Source organism: Ixodes scapularis, unplaced genomic scaffold (genome assembly GCF_016920785.2).
Source record: "Ixodes scapularis isolate PalLabHiFi unplaced genomic scaffold, ASM1692078v2 PGA_scaffold4__175_contigs__length_147842914, whole genome shotgun sequence".
Classification (NCBI taxonomy): domain Eukaryota; kingdom Metazoa; phylum Arthropoda; class Arachnida; order Ixodida; family Ixodidae; genus Ixodes; species Ixodes scapularis.
This window is the reverse complement of record NW_024609879.1, coordinates 119,047,557-119,060,604: the sequence shown is the minus strand read 5'-3', so window position 1 is coordinate 119,060,604 and position 13,048 is coordinate 119,047,557. Positions and strand designations below refer to the sequence as shown.

The following is a 13,048-nucleotide window of genomic DNA, read 5'->3' as shown; positions in this document are numbered from 1 at the left end:
GATAGCATGAGATGGAGCTGCTCAGTCGAAACCGAAACTGAGTGGCCAACTAGTTCCCAGAGAGCACTGCGTGGTATTTCGCCGCGATGGGGCGCGTCGGTTTTGGAAGAAGTCCACGGTGCCAACTTCAACTTCGCTGTTTGTGCCAACGAAGGCGCCGACAAAGCGCAAGCACCGTGGTAAAACAGATCAACGAATAAGTGAAAAGTGAAGAATATAAAGCGGAAGTTGTACGAGGACTTAAATTTGATATCGAGCAATTTGGTATTTTGGCTGAAATAGACTTTTCAGGCCGCTTGATTATTTGGACAATTTGGGGGTCCCCGCCGAGTACGAAAAATCGGTCGGTGAATGTATCAGGAAAGTTTCGAGGATCACACCAGTCGACGACACGACGCAAGCACGACATCATTGGGTGAAAGTTGAGGACAACAGACGAGGATACAGTAAACACGCCAGTTGGAGATTCGTTCCGGGCACCGCTTTAGACTCCGTTTCGCCTCCTGCCCCGCCGCGACGGATGCTGCAAGCCGTCGGAGCCAATCTAAGGCAGTGCGGAAAGCATGGTCACGCGCTACGTTCTCGAACTGCCTGCCTAGGACGGCTTGCGGCAACTGCAGCAGCCGGATGTAGGGCAAGACGGAGCACGTAACTAGGTCGGGGGGCCCCTCCTACCTCTCTCATCTCGATGTCAATGCGCAGCTGTTCCTGGGCCTCCCGCTCCGCCCTGCGCCGGTGCTCCTTCTCCACCTTCTCGTAGCGCTTCCAGTAGAGCAGCATCTCTCGGGTCAGGCGCCGGGCCCGGCCAGGGGTGTCCCGGGAGGCCTTCTGCGAGGCCAGGGCGTTGCGACGCACCTCCCGCTGGCAGGCCACCGCAAACTGCGGGCAGGAGAGAAAAACGTCATTGTACGAGAAAACCACACTGTGTTAAGTGGTTCTCACCACACGGTTGTACGGCAATTAAAAGCGGTAACTTCATACTGTGGGTGGTGCTCTTAGTTTGGGTGGTACCTAGAGCAGGGTTGTGTAGGGAAACAAATTATGTCGCATCAGTCTCGTTGCGACACCGCACGCGCTACCGTTCGGCCGAATTTTCTGGTTCGCCGAGAGAGGGGAAGCATGCTTTCCTACATTTTCCATTCCCCTCGTTCTGCGCACTCCCTCTAGACCATTTGTATCTGCTCCTCTCTTTCTTGCCCTTTCCAGCCCTCTCCACTGCACACGCTTTCTCACGCCACCTGCTTCTATTCCTCTCATTCCTGCGTGCTGGGTTCCTAGCTCGGTCGGCGGCGCACTCAGCTTCTGTACCGATGACCGGGGTTTTACCTGTGGCACCGGTTGCCACTTTCTTTCAAGATCGTTTGGTGATTACAGACTGATTGACCTACACATTTTGTGCTTACGCGGCTCTTGAGGTTGGTTTCGTAAGCAAGCAACAACTCAAAAGTTGGGAGATAATATAAAATAATTGTGGGTTGATGAACTGCTCGGTCCGAGAGCAAAAAATTAGAAGATGCAAGAGGTAGGGTGGGTTCCACCACTTAGCACAGGCTTGTGCACGGCAAGCTTCGCTGCATTCCACCTGAGAACGCACGGAGAAGCGGCTGATGCAAAGGAGCATCCCAGTTAGCTAAGCGTGCTAGGGAGCCTGGTCTGTGTATCCTATATGTCCTTTATTTTTCAACGGTTCAAAAGTAGCAAACGGGCCCTTAAGAAGACATACGCTCATGCCTGGCATCTTACGATCGTTACTTAGAGGAGAAGTCTAGGTCGTCTCTTCCGGATTCTCAGCCTTTCAACCTTGTTGTTTTCCGAAGTGCACTGACTGCACCTGCAGGCTTGAAGCTCATAAGTCGCAGAAAGCGTTCACAAAAGCAGGCTTGAGGCGAGACAACTGAAAGACATCCTTGTCATTCTTATCTTGACAGCGACTTAAGCATAAACACGCGATGGCAGCTTTTCATTTGCGGATGAAGCAACGTCAAAGCTAGTAATACAGTGAAACATGCCAGTGTGGGATGCCAACTTGGGCAGCAGAAATTCGGCATTCTCCTCTAGCCTATAACAGTAAAGTTCGAGAAAAGGTAGAGGTGGAGTTTACGCTATCGAGATTTCTTGATGTCGCTGAACGTGCCTTTGTCGCGTGCTAACCAAGAACAGTAGGGCCCTATTCGTAATTGAGGTTGTCCTTGCAAGTAACCCGTGCAATTCAAGAAACAAAAGCCGTTTGTCAGAAATGGGCTCAAAGCATCTAATGCTCGTCTTTCCGACGTTTTGCAGACGTATGAGAGGTCAGCCTCACCCTTTTGGCATTGGTAAGCATCTCCTTGTGGGCATTCACCTTCTGCTTCTGCGCCTGCAAAAGAGAGATGGCATCATTGGTGGGCGACTCTAGGGGTGACTATTCGTGACTCCAGCGACCTATAGGGGCGCCACCACCAAACAAACATGGCGGCCGAGTCCAGGTCACGTTGGCTCGGCCGGGCCGCCTGAACGGTAGTAGATTCAATTTAACAGATTTTCCCAATTTTATTATTTATTTGAATTGAGACGGTTAAGTGTAGCCGGTGCACATAAACTTGAAGAACATAGTTTTGTTTTCCCGGTGTCTTGGTCTTTTCATGTCAAACTTTTGTTTCTGAGATTTCGTTCAAAACTGAAACTATGGGCTCTGGAGAGACGGTAATAGACTCTAATCAGTTTTGATCATCTAAGGAAAGCGGCGATGACTACAGAATTGTTCCACCGAGAGTAATTTTCAGCTAACTCGCATGCCTCGACCATGCGACGTATCTGTCCGCGAAATCGAGCTTTTGTGCGTATCCGCATTTTCCAGTCGTCTGCTCGGTCAACAACACAGGCTGCAGGAAAATTACGAAAATTAAGCAAGTGCTTCTTGAGCCAGGGAGCATGTTAACCCGCGAGCACCCCACTAAGCAGCTAATACTCGTATTTCAATTAAGGTTTTAGTAGCAATCGAGAAGTCATTTTGACGAGCGGGTTATGTTTTATATTACGTACCATGTCCCATTAAAGCGATATTAGTATATTTTTCGGGTTGAAATATGAGCTTAGTTGACTAGCTATTGGGTGAACTGCTGAATAAAAGTATATTTGACAGAGAGAGCGCTACTACTTAAACTTAGCCAAATGGCTCTAGCCGGTAGCACGTAGACGACTGCGGACAAACTGAAGAGAGTCTTCATCAAAGATTCACGCAGAACTTCTCTGCATTGAACTTGACTTCAAATCGTGAACGGAGAAAAGGAGTATTTTTTGTGACCGGTCAACCTGAGCAATGTAGGCGTACAGTGCTAATCACACTTGTTTATAACGCACGAGCGTGCAGCTTTCTCTGGGGAGCGCTACACTGGTGGCATTTGAGGAAACTAAGCTAGTTACGTGGCGCAACATAGAACGGCCCGCTCGAGGGGTGTCCTGCCCACTCTACCAGCTGGCGGCGAAGGCGGAAGGCTGCTCTCAAGCTTTTTAAAAACATCATTGCTCGAACAATAAACAAACTAAAGCATGAAGGTGTATCACAAAAAACAAAAAAAATATATCATAAAGCATTTTTATAGCTTATCAAGCTGGTATAAGGCTTGTTACTATGCTGCAAAAAACACAAGTATATCAATTGACCGGATTCAACAGGACTGCGCATAGTATCAAGAGAATCCTACAGGACAAACGCACTGATCGCCGACAATGACACTGCGTTCGGCGCCAGCTGATAGAGTGGGCAGGACACCCCTCAAGTGGGTCGCTCCATGTTTCGCCAAGTGACTAGCTTAGTTTCCGCGAATGCCACCAGTCTAGCGCTCCCCGGAGAAAGCCGCACGCTCGCGCATTATAGACAAGTGTGATTAGCACTGTACATTGCTGCTGGCTTCGACGGGGGTATAATATAAATATTGGAAGCGCAATACATCATAACGCCAAGACAGCTTCTTACTTCGCTAAACGTGACCCCCCCCTTTTGAAATCATTAATCATATGCAGCGAGCAGGTTTTCCTGAATCAAGTAATTGCAAAATCAGCCCAATTCCTTCAGTGTGGTCCAGAGGCTTTTCGGCGAAAAGCAGCCAAGATGAATAGCCAACGCAGTGACCGGCGTGGCTGGCTCAAACTTGGATCTAATCGAACACAACCAAACTCAAGAAAAGCAGCTATCGAACCTTCCCATTCGCTTGACTGCAACATTGGTGTTCCCTCCAGTGAAACACCTCATCTGTCGTCCTCAGTCCACTGCTATACATCCTTATAAAGAAACCCCTTATCAGTTACCAAGTAGTCGTCACTTTGAATGCGATTCGAGACGGACAAGAAATCAAAACGTTTTTCCGTGATTCCTCCCCATCCAAGAAATCGAAAGCACACGACCGTGTGTTGTGGAGCGAACGGGCTTTCAAGCATGTGATGGAAGGAAACAAACTACTGAGGCTTCACCACACTAATGAACACTCAGGCAAACTTAAGAAATTCTCGGACCTTCGTTAAATTACATTGCTCGCCACCGCGCCGACAACACGTGTCCGCGAAAGCCACCGCAAAGACGCGGAGGGGCGCAAAGCGACCAGGTCCGGCTGGCTCCCGGTTTTCCCGCTTGGTGGCGTCCGTTTTGCTGGAGTCGCGAATATCCAACTGCTTCTAACGGTAGTCCGCTTCCTCCTCTACAACAGGTGTAGAAACGGTCATAGAGCTGCTCAAAACAGACCTAACAGATTAAAAATCTTTTGCAATTGATACAAACTAACAAGCAGGAGGACCCACGGCCCCAGAATTCTACCGAAGGTTGATGTCCCGGAAGCATTCCTAACTCAATATGTCCTTCAAAGCAAAATGTATAGCGAAGAAAAATTAATTACACAAATATATATCACCTTACGGTATACACCGAATACATAGTAGCACTTTATATCACAAGATTTTGTTCCTGCAAAAATATTTCCAAAGCCCCCACTTCGCAAAATATCGTGCCCACAAAAACTAAATCATTTACAGCGCATGCCCCATGCTGGAATACAGCGCGACACTGCTAGCGTGAACATGACTTCGGGTTTTTATCACATTCTACCTTGAAACGTACTGACGGGCATCAAGATTTTCCACTTGGGTTCTCACCACTAATAGTTTTAATGACTGACCGATTAAAAACGTTTATTGGCCAAATACGAGGGATAGGGAATAAGGGGAGGCGGTGTCAGTGGTGACGGCGACCTAGACACTGGCACTACATCACTCACTACACACTACATGTGAATGTCCAGGTTTGTTTCAAGGACAGTCTAAGAGACTCTTCGAGACGTTCGTTTGAAAAGGTGGGTGTAGCCACTCCTCCAGCAATGTGATATCTGTGGGTTTGTACTTTCTTCTGATATCTTGGTAGTATGGACAGTCCCATACGTGGACAGTATCCGCCTTGGCAGTTTCGTTTCACTTGGTAAAAGTGCCTGACCCTCGCCCTTTACCCCACCGGGCCCTTTGACCCACCAAGCAACCCGAGCCATAGTGGGGTTGGCATAGGCTTATATGCGAGTGAGGATTACTTGTCCTCTTCTTCAAAGTCGTCCCGTCCCCCCGTCCCCCCGTTCCCCCCCCCCCCCCGGAAGGAGATTCGGATTTGAGGGCAAACACTCCCACAGTCGATGCACGTAGTGTTCACTGATGCAAAGTTTTTCTTCACCGGGGTTCTTCTTCCCCGGGCTCCTGTGCCTGGTTACAAGCATGCCCTGGAACCCAGTCAATGACGGTCTTTGTCCCCTCTAAGAGGAGTCGAGCAGCGAGACTTTTTACTTTCCTCACCTATCGGCAGGGACTGTTGGCTCTTTTGCATTCAATGACTGCCTCCTTAGCATCGGAGAAGATGCTCAGTGGTGGGCAGAACAAATAACAGCTATCGCTTGTGGGAGACAACGAGCCACGCTGAACGTGGATGGACGGCCCCGTGAGCGGCGAGGAAGAAGAGAAAGGGACGCTCGTGGTAGGTGCGCGTGGACAGAGTTCGAGTGGCCGTGACGAACGAAAGAGGCGGTGCTGAACGAGCCCAGACAAGACCCGGACCACAGGGCAACCGTGGCCTTCCACAGCATCGACGGCACAATATGAGTATTTATAAAGTGTTTGTCTATGATGGCGCTCCTTGTGTGACTTCCTCGGAGCGAGTAGAACTCGGCCTGATCAGGAATTGGCAGGCGACCCACACGCTGTAAAAAATATTTTTTTGGGGAAGTTTGGTGTTTTTTCAAGAGACTCAAGGGGCCCTACGCTACAGGGTGCGGCCAAGACAACGCTGTCTGCTGCAATTGCGAATCACTGCAGACGACATTGTGCCGGTTCCTTGGTCCCGCCGTGTAGCGTAAGGCCCCAGAGCACCTTTTTGAACAGACGGAGGCAAACAACGGATGCATCCACCCCGCAAGGGAAGCAAAAGGCACCCACCCTGGAGACCTCCTTTTTGGAGAGCCCGACCCAGAGCCGCCTCCTCCTGAGGTTCATGGAGGCCTCGTGCGCGGCTGCGCTCTTCCGGCGCCCGTGGGGTCGGGATCCCGAAGGGGCGTCCCCGTAGACGCTCTCTGGAGTGTGACGGGCGTCCTCCAGGCTGCCACCCCCTCCCTCCGCCTCGGAGCCCTCCTGCGCAGCGAGGCCGTGCCCGGCATATTAATCCAGCAAAAACGGTCCGGCTCTTGGGAGGCAACCGAAAATGCGCCAAACGTCCAGGAACGAGGTTTCCTCTGTCTGGCGGTTGTTAGCCCCCGTTTTCGTTTCTTTGCGTAACAAGATTGTTTCTTGGCGAGTTGAGCACGTTGATATGAAATACATAAAGAAATACATAAACGGGACGACACAAACGACGCTGTGTCGTCCCTTTTACGTATTTTTTTCGTTACTGCGCAAGATTGTGTCCTCTACCATTTCTCATCCTGTTGAGCAAGATGTACAATGCATTTTATCATATGTACCTTATCTTTATGAAGGTATCCTGCTTTCGTTTCATTTTTCCGTTGAATTTTGACTAAGAAGTGTTTTTCTTTTTACTCCGAATTTTGACGTTCATTTTCGGCTTTTTAAGAACTGCTGTATGCAACTCTGTTGCTTATACTCCATTTCACCTTATGATGAACCCCAGCAGATGCTACGAGTTAACTCAGCAAAACAAGCGCTGCGAACAAAACACGTAATTTTGCACCCATGCATTGCAACTCCCCTTCCAAAGATCACGTGACAGTTGCACGACTTTGGATTGGCTTTAGTGGCTCGTAGAATTCTCCACACTCCATTGTAAGATCAAAAGGAGTATATATTGTGTTTTTCTTTTCTAAAATATAACCATCTGAACATTTCTACTCTGGTTCATCACAATTACCTGCTATTCCATTTTTTTGTGCTCCAACACGAAAAGGTGCTGTGGATACCCAAATAAAACTCCTAACCAGCTTCCAAGGCACAAAGGAGCCATATCCCAAGAGTGGAACGTCACCAGTTGCCCCAAAGCTGTCCCACGAATCCTTTCTCGAGTGAGCCAATCTAGCATCACCAAAGACCTTCAGACCAACAGCTGTCCCTCGCAGGCCCTCTGACACGCTGAAGTGCATGACAACCCCGGCATACCTTGCGCCAAAAACAAATGTCGCCCCTCACGAGCACACAGACTGCCTCACCTGATTGAAAGGGTCGTCGTCGTAACCCGGTTCCAGCTTCACCCGTTTTAATTTAGCTGCAGAGAGAAAAACGCCATAAATGTGAGAGGAAAATAGCAGTTTGATTCGACCACCATGATCGCTTGCAAGAGTAGAACGTCATTCTTTAGGCTAGTCTTTAGTGTCAGTTTTGGGAAGTTCTGGCACTAAGCAGAGGCAGAAGGAATGTCAAAGCCACCGAGCCTTTTTCGTCCAAAATTGACCTATTTCGTTGTGCCAGAGACAATAGTCACTCATACTCGCCAACAAACAGCAGGTATTATCGCAATTAGTTGAGGCTCACAAGTCCCAAGCATTGTGGAACGCACTTTGAGGAATTCAATTCGATTTTGCTAAATATATTTCATGAAGTGCCCACGTATACCGAGAGGCTCCTGCCTGCATCAATTTCAACTATCGCGCACGCAACACCACGCCACCAATGTTGGTTAGTCACCGTTAGAGCCCCGCACAAATAGAAGTTTGACTTTGTATCCACATCCAGAACAGATCCACGAAATTCGGAACCGCATACGGCCCACAAGTCGCGCATTCATTTTACATCATGACATCAAGCGTGAATAAAAAAAGCTTGTACAATAGCTTAAAGCCATTTGCTTGTTTTTGTACAAATAGCTCTTCGAGTTAGAATATGGTGAGTTATTTTATCGTATTCTGTTCTATAGAGTTTATATTATGAGCGATCATCCTTCCAGGGACACTTCGTATCGCTGGAAAGATGATCGCACTTACGAGATCGTCCTGGGAGTCCGCGACACTCTGTCCGTATGATGCACTCAAAGGAAACAATTTTTGTTTTCACTTTGCAATATTTATTTCATGCAGACACGTATGTTCTAAACACAAATATTAACGAAGGACAGACTAATAACATTGCATCATTTAATTTGGGTCAAACAATAAAAAAAGTGTGGGGGGAAAGGTGGTCACTCATTGCAGCGAAGTATCCGTATACGGGGTAAGACACTAGTACACCACTAGGAAACTATCACAGTCTTCATGAATAGCAACATATATTGGTTTCAGTTTTAAACATGAACCAGCAACGGTGTGCTCCGAACCATATACTCAGTGGCAGATTGCCATTTGTTAAGAAAAAAAAAAGAATGTACATACGTGCACGTTTTGTAGGAGCAGAATATTGACAACGATGGACGGATTCAGACTAATTTGCATCTCTTGAATTACAAAGCCTGCTGATAAGGGGTCTGTGCTACAGGAGTGAAATACGGAACTCATACGTCACCCTTGTAGTGGGAGGCTTTTTCTACTTTCTTGTGGCTTGTATGTTTTAGGTTTTCTTTGCCCAAGGAAGGTTTTCCGCTCTTCCTCAGCTACACAAGAACACAGTTTCCGGGGACGACTGATGCCCCTGCCCTTTTCACTTATTTTTTTAGAAACATTATTTCTGGCTACGTGAAATGCTCCAAAGCAATCTTTGGTAGCCACACTTTTTCTTGGCGTAAAGAACGATTTTCTCCCCGATTGGCACCCTTTTTCCTAAGAAAGTAATTTGCGGCAGCAAAACATTCGACAATGCAGTTTATACAATCGCTCAGTTATTCACTTCGCAATCACGCTCATTTAAGGGTTGCCTCGGCAAAAATGCGAGTCCGGACCCACAGATATCCGCGTCTGATCCACATCCGCAGCCCCTGGCATCCGCATCCGATTCATTTTTATACGCATCCGCCAGTTGGCTGCGGATATCTGCGGATGATCCACAGGTAATCCGTACGTATGCAGGGCTCTAGGTGCCATTCTTTGGCCAAGACGAAAAGAAGAGGCAGAGTAGAGTAAACAGCCGGAGCCTCACCTTTCCGACGCTCGGCGGCCTTACGCTCCCTGGATTTCTTCTTGCTGCCCTGCAGCGCCTTCTGCTGGTCCGGATAGGGGTCGTGCTGTGACAGCATGCCCACCCCGTAGTACTGGTACTGCCGCAGCTGGAAAAGGATGCTCCATCAGCTGTTTTGCACGGGAGATCCACGGGAGGAGACAGCAAAGGCGGCATAGCCACAAAAGGGTGACATCGAAGGAGGTGCTACCCTCGCACCCTTTCAATCCGTCGTCTTTTGTCCGAAGCCTGAGAATATCTTGAGCAAAGAACATAAAAAGAGTGCCAGAAGAGAAAAACAGTGGTGCTTGCACAACGAGTGCCACCGTCTTAAAAACTTATTGCAATCTAATCTCGTTACAGTACAAAGCCTCCCATTTGTGTCTCTACCGCAAGATCCTTTGTACTTGACCAGCCTAAAACTGCTGATATCCCCCCCTGCCAACTCTCTTTTGCATACTACAAAGTCAGGCCTGTAGACTTAACTTTTTTTATCTTGGGGGTAGCGGGGCTCAGTACCTGAAGGCCCCCCTCCCCTCGCCGAAAACAAATATGTACTCCGAACAACGCAGTGGGGTGTAAAAAAAAAAAGAAAAAGAAAGGCCCGCCCCCCACCCCTCCCCCAACTTAAGGGGGTGGGGGGCCTGTACAGAGCACATAGACCACCTTCTGAAAAGGACTGCCCGAATGCACCAACAATCCATCCTAACATTCATTCCTCCCAAAAGCACTTGTGGATTGCAACCATCCTCCCACTTCCAAAGCCAAGATCACTGAAGTTAGCATGCCTAAGGCTGTCATTAAAATGTGCTACTTTATCCGGACGCCATGAATCATACAATTTCTGCCCTCGTTGACTCGCCCCCTTCCACGACGTCCACCGAAAAAGGGAGTTAGGGACGGCACAAGGAAAGGCACCAGAGGCGGATGCGTGGCTCACCTCGGGGTCCCCGTTGAGCTCCGCCCTGGCCATCTGGCGCAGCTTGTGGAACCGCAGCCAGTCCTGGAGGTCGTCCTCCGTCGGAGAGTTGTCCTCCTCCGAGGAGGACGTGTCGCTCAGCAGCACATTCTGCACAGCCGCACGCAAACATGCGAGAACGGCTAGAGTCACCAGCAAGCCAGCCACTCACAAATATGCGAGAACAGCTAGAGTCACTAGGAAGCTACCCTAAGAGTACCAGCACCCTTTGCACCCCTTCGCCCATTGCCACCGCGGCGGCGATTCGCCTGTCGCGTGGCACTTTTCTACGCGACAGCGGCTCATGAGCAGTAGATTACGCATTAGGATATCACTGCGGTATCGTCTTGTACTGTTGCAAACGCTTTCGGCAAGCAGAACGGAAAGAACTTCTTGCATATTCCATTCGGCATGTCGACAAAAGCTGGTGACAAGTGGCAACATCGATTCTACACGACGACATGGCTGAACTGTCGTTACTCTAGAGCCTAGTTTATTCAGTGCCTCTGATACCAGTGTGATGCAGTGGCAGCTGTATGTTCTGCCTCACTGGTAGCGAAACCAAACGCTGGCTCGGTACCCAATCCAGCAGAGATCATTGTATGTTCACCTTACTATCCCGAAGTTCCACGTTCAACCAGCTTGACCAAACTCGGTTTCTAAGTCCCGCCGTTCAAAAAGCAACATTGCTACCCACCTTGAGCCATCGTCGACTCTTCTTGACGTTGTCGAAGTTGTACAGCCTCATCTTCTCCGCACGTTTCTCTGCATGGACGACGTCAAAAGGACGGAAAAAGTGAGGTCCAGTACAGAACCCCGCATACTGCACCGTCATAAAATCAATGTCTTAAAAGGTAACTATAGCAGACTTGCATGAAATCCGTTACAAGTAGGGCTGGACGTCGATTAAAACCTTTAACCCGATTAATTGCCACCTTTTAATCGATTAATTATTCGATTAATCGGTCTCTTTCATTTCCATGAATAATATTTAAAAAAGTGGTTGTGCCTCTGTTGAACATGTGACAAACAGCGCCATATAAAATTTGATTTCGAATCAACCTCAATGTGCACTTTATAACAGCTTCAAGACACTCACACTCACAGATTATTACTTCAGCTGCACGAGGCAAAGAAGTTTGTTGATATTCTCCGGCAAGAGCGACCTCCTTTGATTGTTCATATTAGCCTCTGCTGTTCTAAACAGACACTCGAACGGCATTGAAGCGGCCGAGACACGTGTAACCTTCTGCAATTGTTTGGAGTTACAAATTTTGTTCCTAAAGTATGCCATTCATACAGGTGTACTCGTTAAGATCTGCGTGTTGAAAGCGTTGGATTTTTACTTTTATTTATAACGCAAAATTTTACCAATTAACCTGTTAAAAACATTAATCGCAATTAAAGCATTAATCGATTAATCGGTAGGCTAATCGATCAATCGCCCAGCCCTAGTTACAAGTAACGAAAATACTTGTAATCCCTAGCATTTATCAGTAATTTAGTAACGCAAGGATAATCACATATTTGCTAGAGTAATTGTAAAGTAATTCCTCTACATATTTTTGAAACGAATTCGTAGTAATCCCTTCCATTCCCCCCCCTTTTTTTTTAAATTTTGTTAAAGTTGAGCTTAGTCACACTGTAATGCGCATTAACCAGCGCAAAGGAAGGCTTGGCACTCTTCAGTTCCCCAAAGCCTTTTTTGAAAACATCAGGCCCCTGAATCTATTTCTTCAAGCCCTTACAGCAATGTCAAAAAATCTAAATAAGTATTTCTTAAAAAAAGAAAAGAAAAAAGTGGGCAGACAAGTTATATATATTTTTTTAGTACCTTCTTTTTTTTTTTTTTTTTTTTTTTTTTGCGATCGGAGGCATAAAGAGTGCGCGGACAAGAATTAATGTCCTTCTCGGTTATTGTGACTACGACCATTTTCATAATGTCACAACAGGAGAGAGTGCATTGTCTACCCTAAAATCCACTAAAAGAGATGTGATAATATGTCAATGTGTTATTGTCTCCTCGTTCGTTGCTGCACACTTATCTCAGAAAAGAAGATGTATATTTTTTCTGCTTCTTTTCACCTTATTTAGCTCCGTTTCAAAAACTACTTACTTTTCGTAGTCAAACTTCTAGCATTGACCCACATTATTTGTGAATTCTAGTCGGGTTATCTGCATCTCAGTCACCCTTTTTGTGAGTCAGCTTTAACCAAGCACTTCGAAAATGGTAAGTCTTCCTTTTTTTTCTTTCCTGCTTTTACCTTGGAAGGACACATCTAGATTTTTTACAAATAAAACAAAATGGTGGCTGACGTAGGCTTAAGATTTTGGGCTTGAGGGAAGAGTGAAACTTGTGAGTGGGGCCATAGTGACGCTTAGCTCTCTGCCCTTTGCTGCCCATGGCATCAGCGCACGTCTATATGGAGAACACAGGAGTAAAGTGCAGTCGGTCCGTGCTCCGTGTGTTTTTGAACGACATCAAGAAAGGTACACACCACAAACGTGCATTTATATTTTCTTGTTTTAACCGACATTCTAATTAATTGTTCTCAG

The 13,048-nt window shown here is 47.3% G+C and overlaps 1 protein-coding gene across 2 annotated transcripts in view; it reads right to left on the bottom strand.

The window, feature by feature from the left end:
- LOC8040803 (chromatin-remodeling ATPase INO80) overlaps positions 1-13,048 on the bottom strand; it is an 88,428-nt gene that overhangs the window by 67,865 nt on the left and 7,515 nt on the right. For both annotated transcript variants that reach the window (XM_040205211.3, XM_029978733.4), the window contains exons 4-10: positions 11,190-11,257; positions 10,475-10,603; positions 9,517-9,643; positions 7,662-7,717; positions 6,442-6,633; positions 2,303-2,356; positions 676-879 (exon numbers count right to left, since the gene is read on the bottom strand). In XM_040205211.3, coding sequence (XP_040061145.1) covers positions 676-879; positions 2,303-2,356; positions 6,442-6,633; positions 7,662-7,717; positions 9,517-9,643; positions 10,475-10,603; positions 11,190-11,257 — 830 coding nt within the window. The remainder of the gene's footprint in view (positions 1-675; positions 880-2,302; positions 2,357-6,441; positions 6,634-7,661; positions 7,718-9,516; positions 9,644-10,474; positions 10,604-11,189; positions 11,258-13,048) is intronic.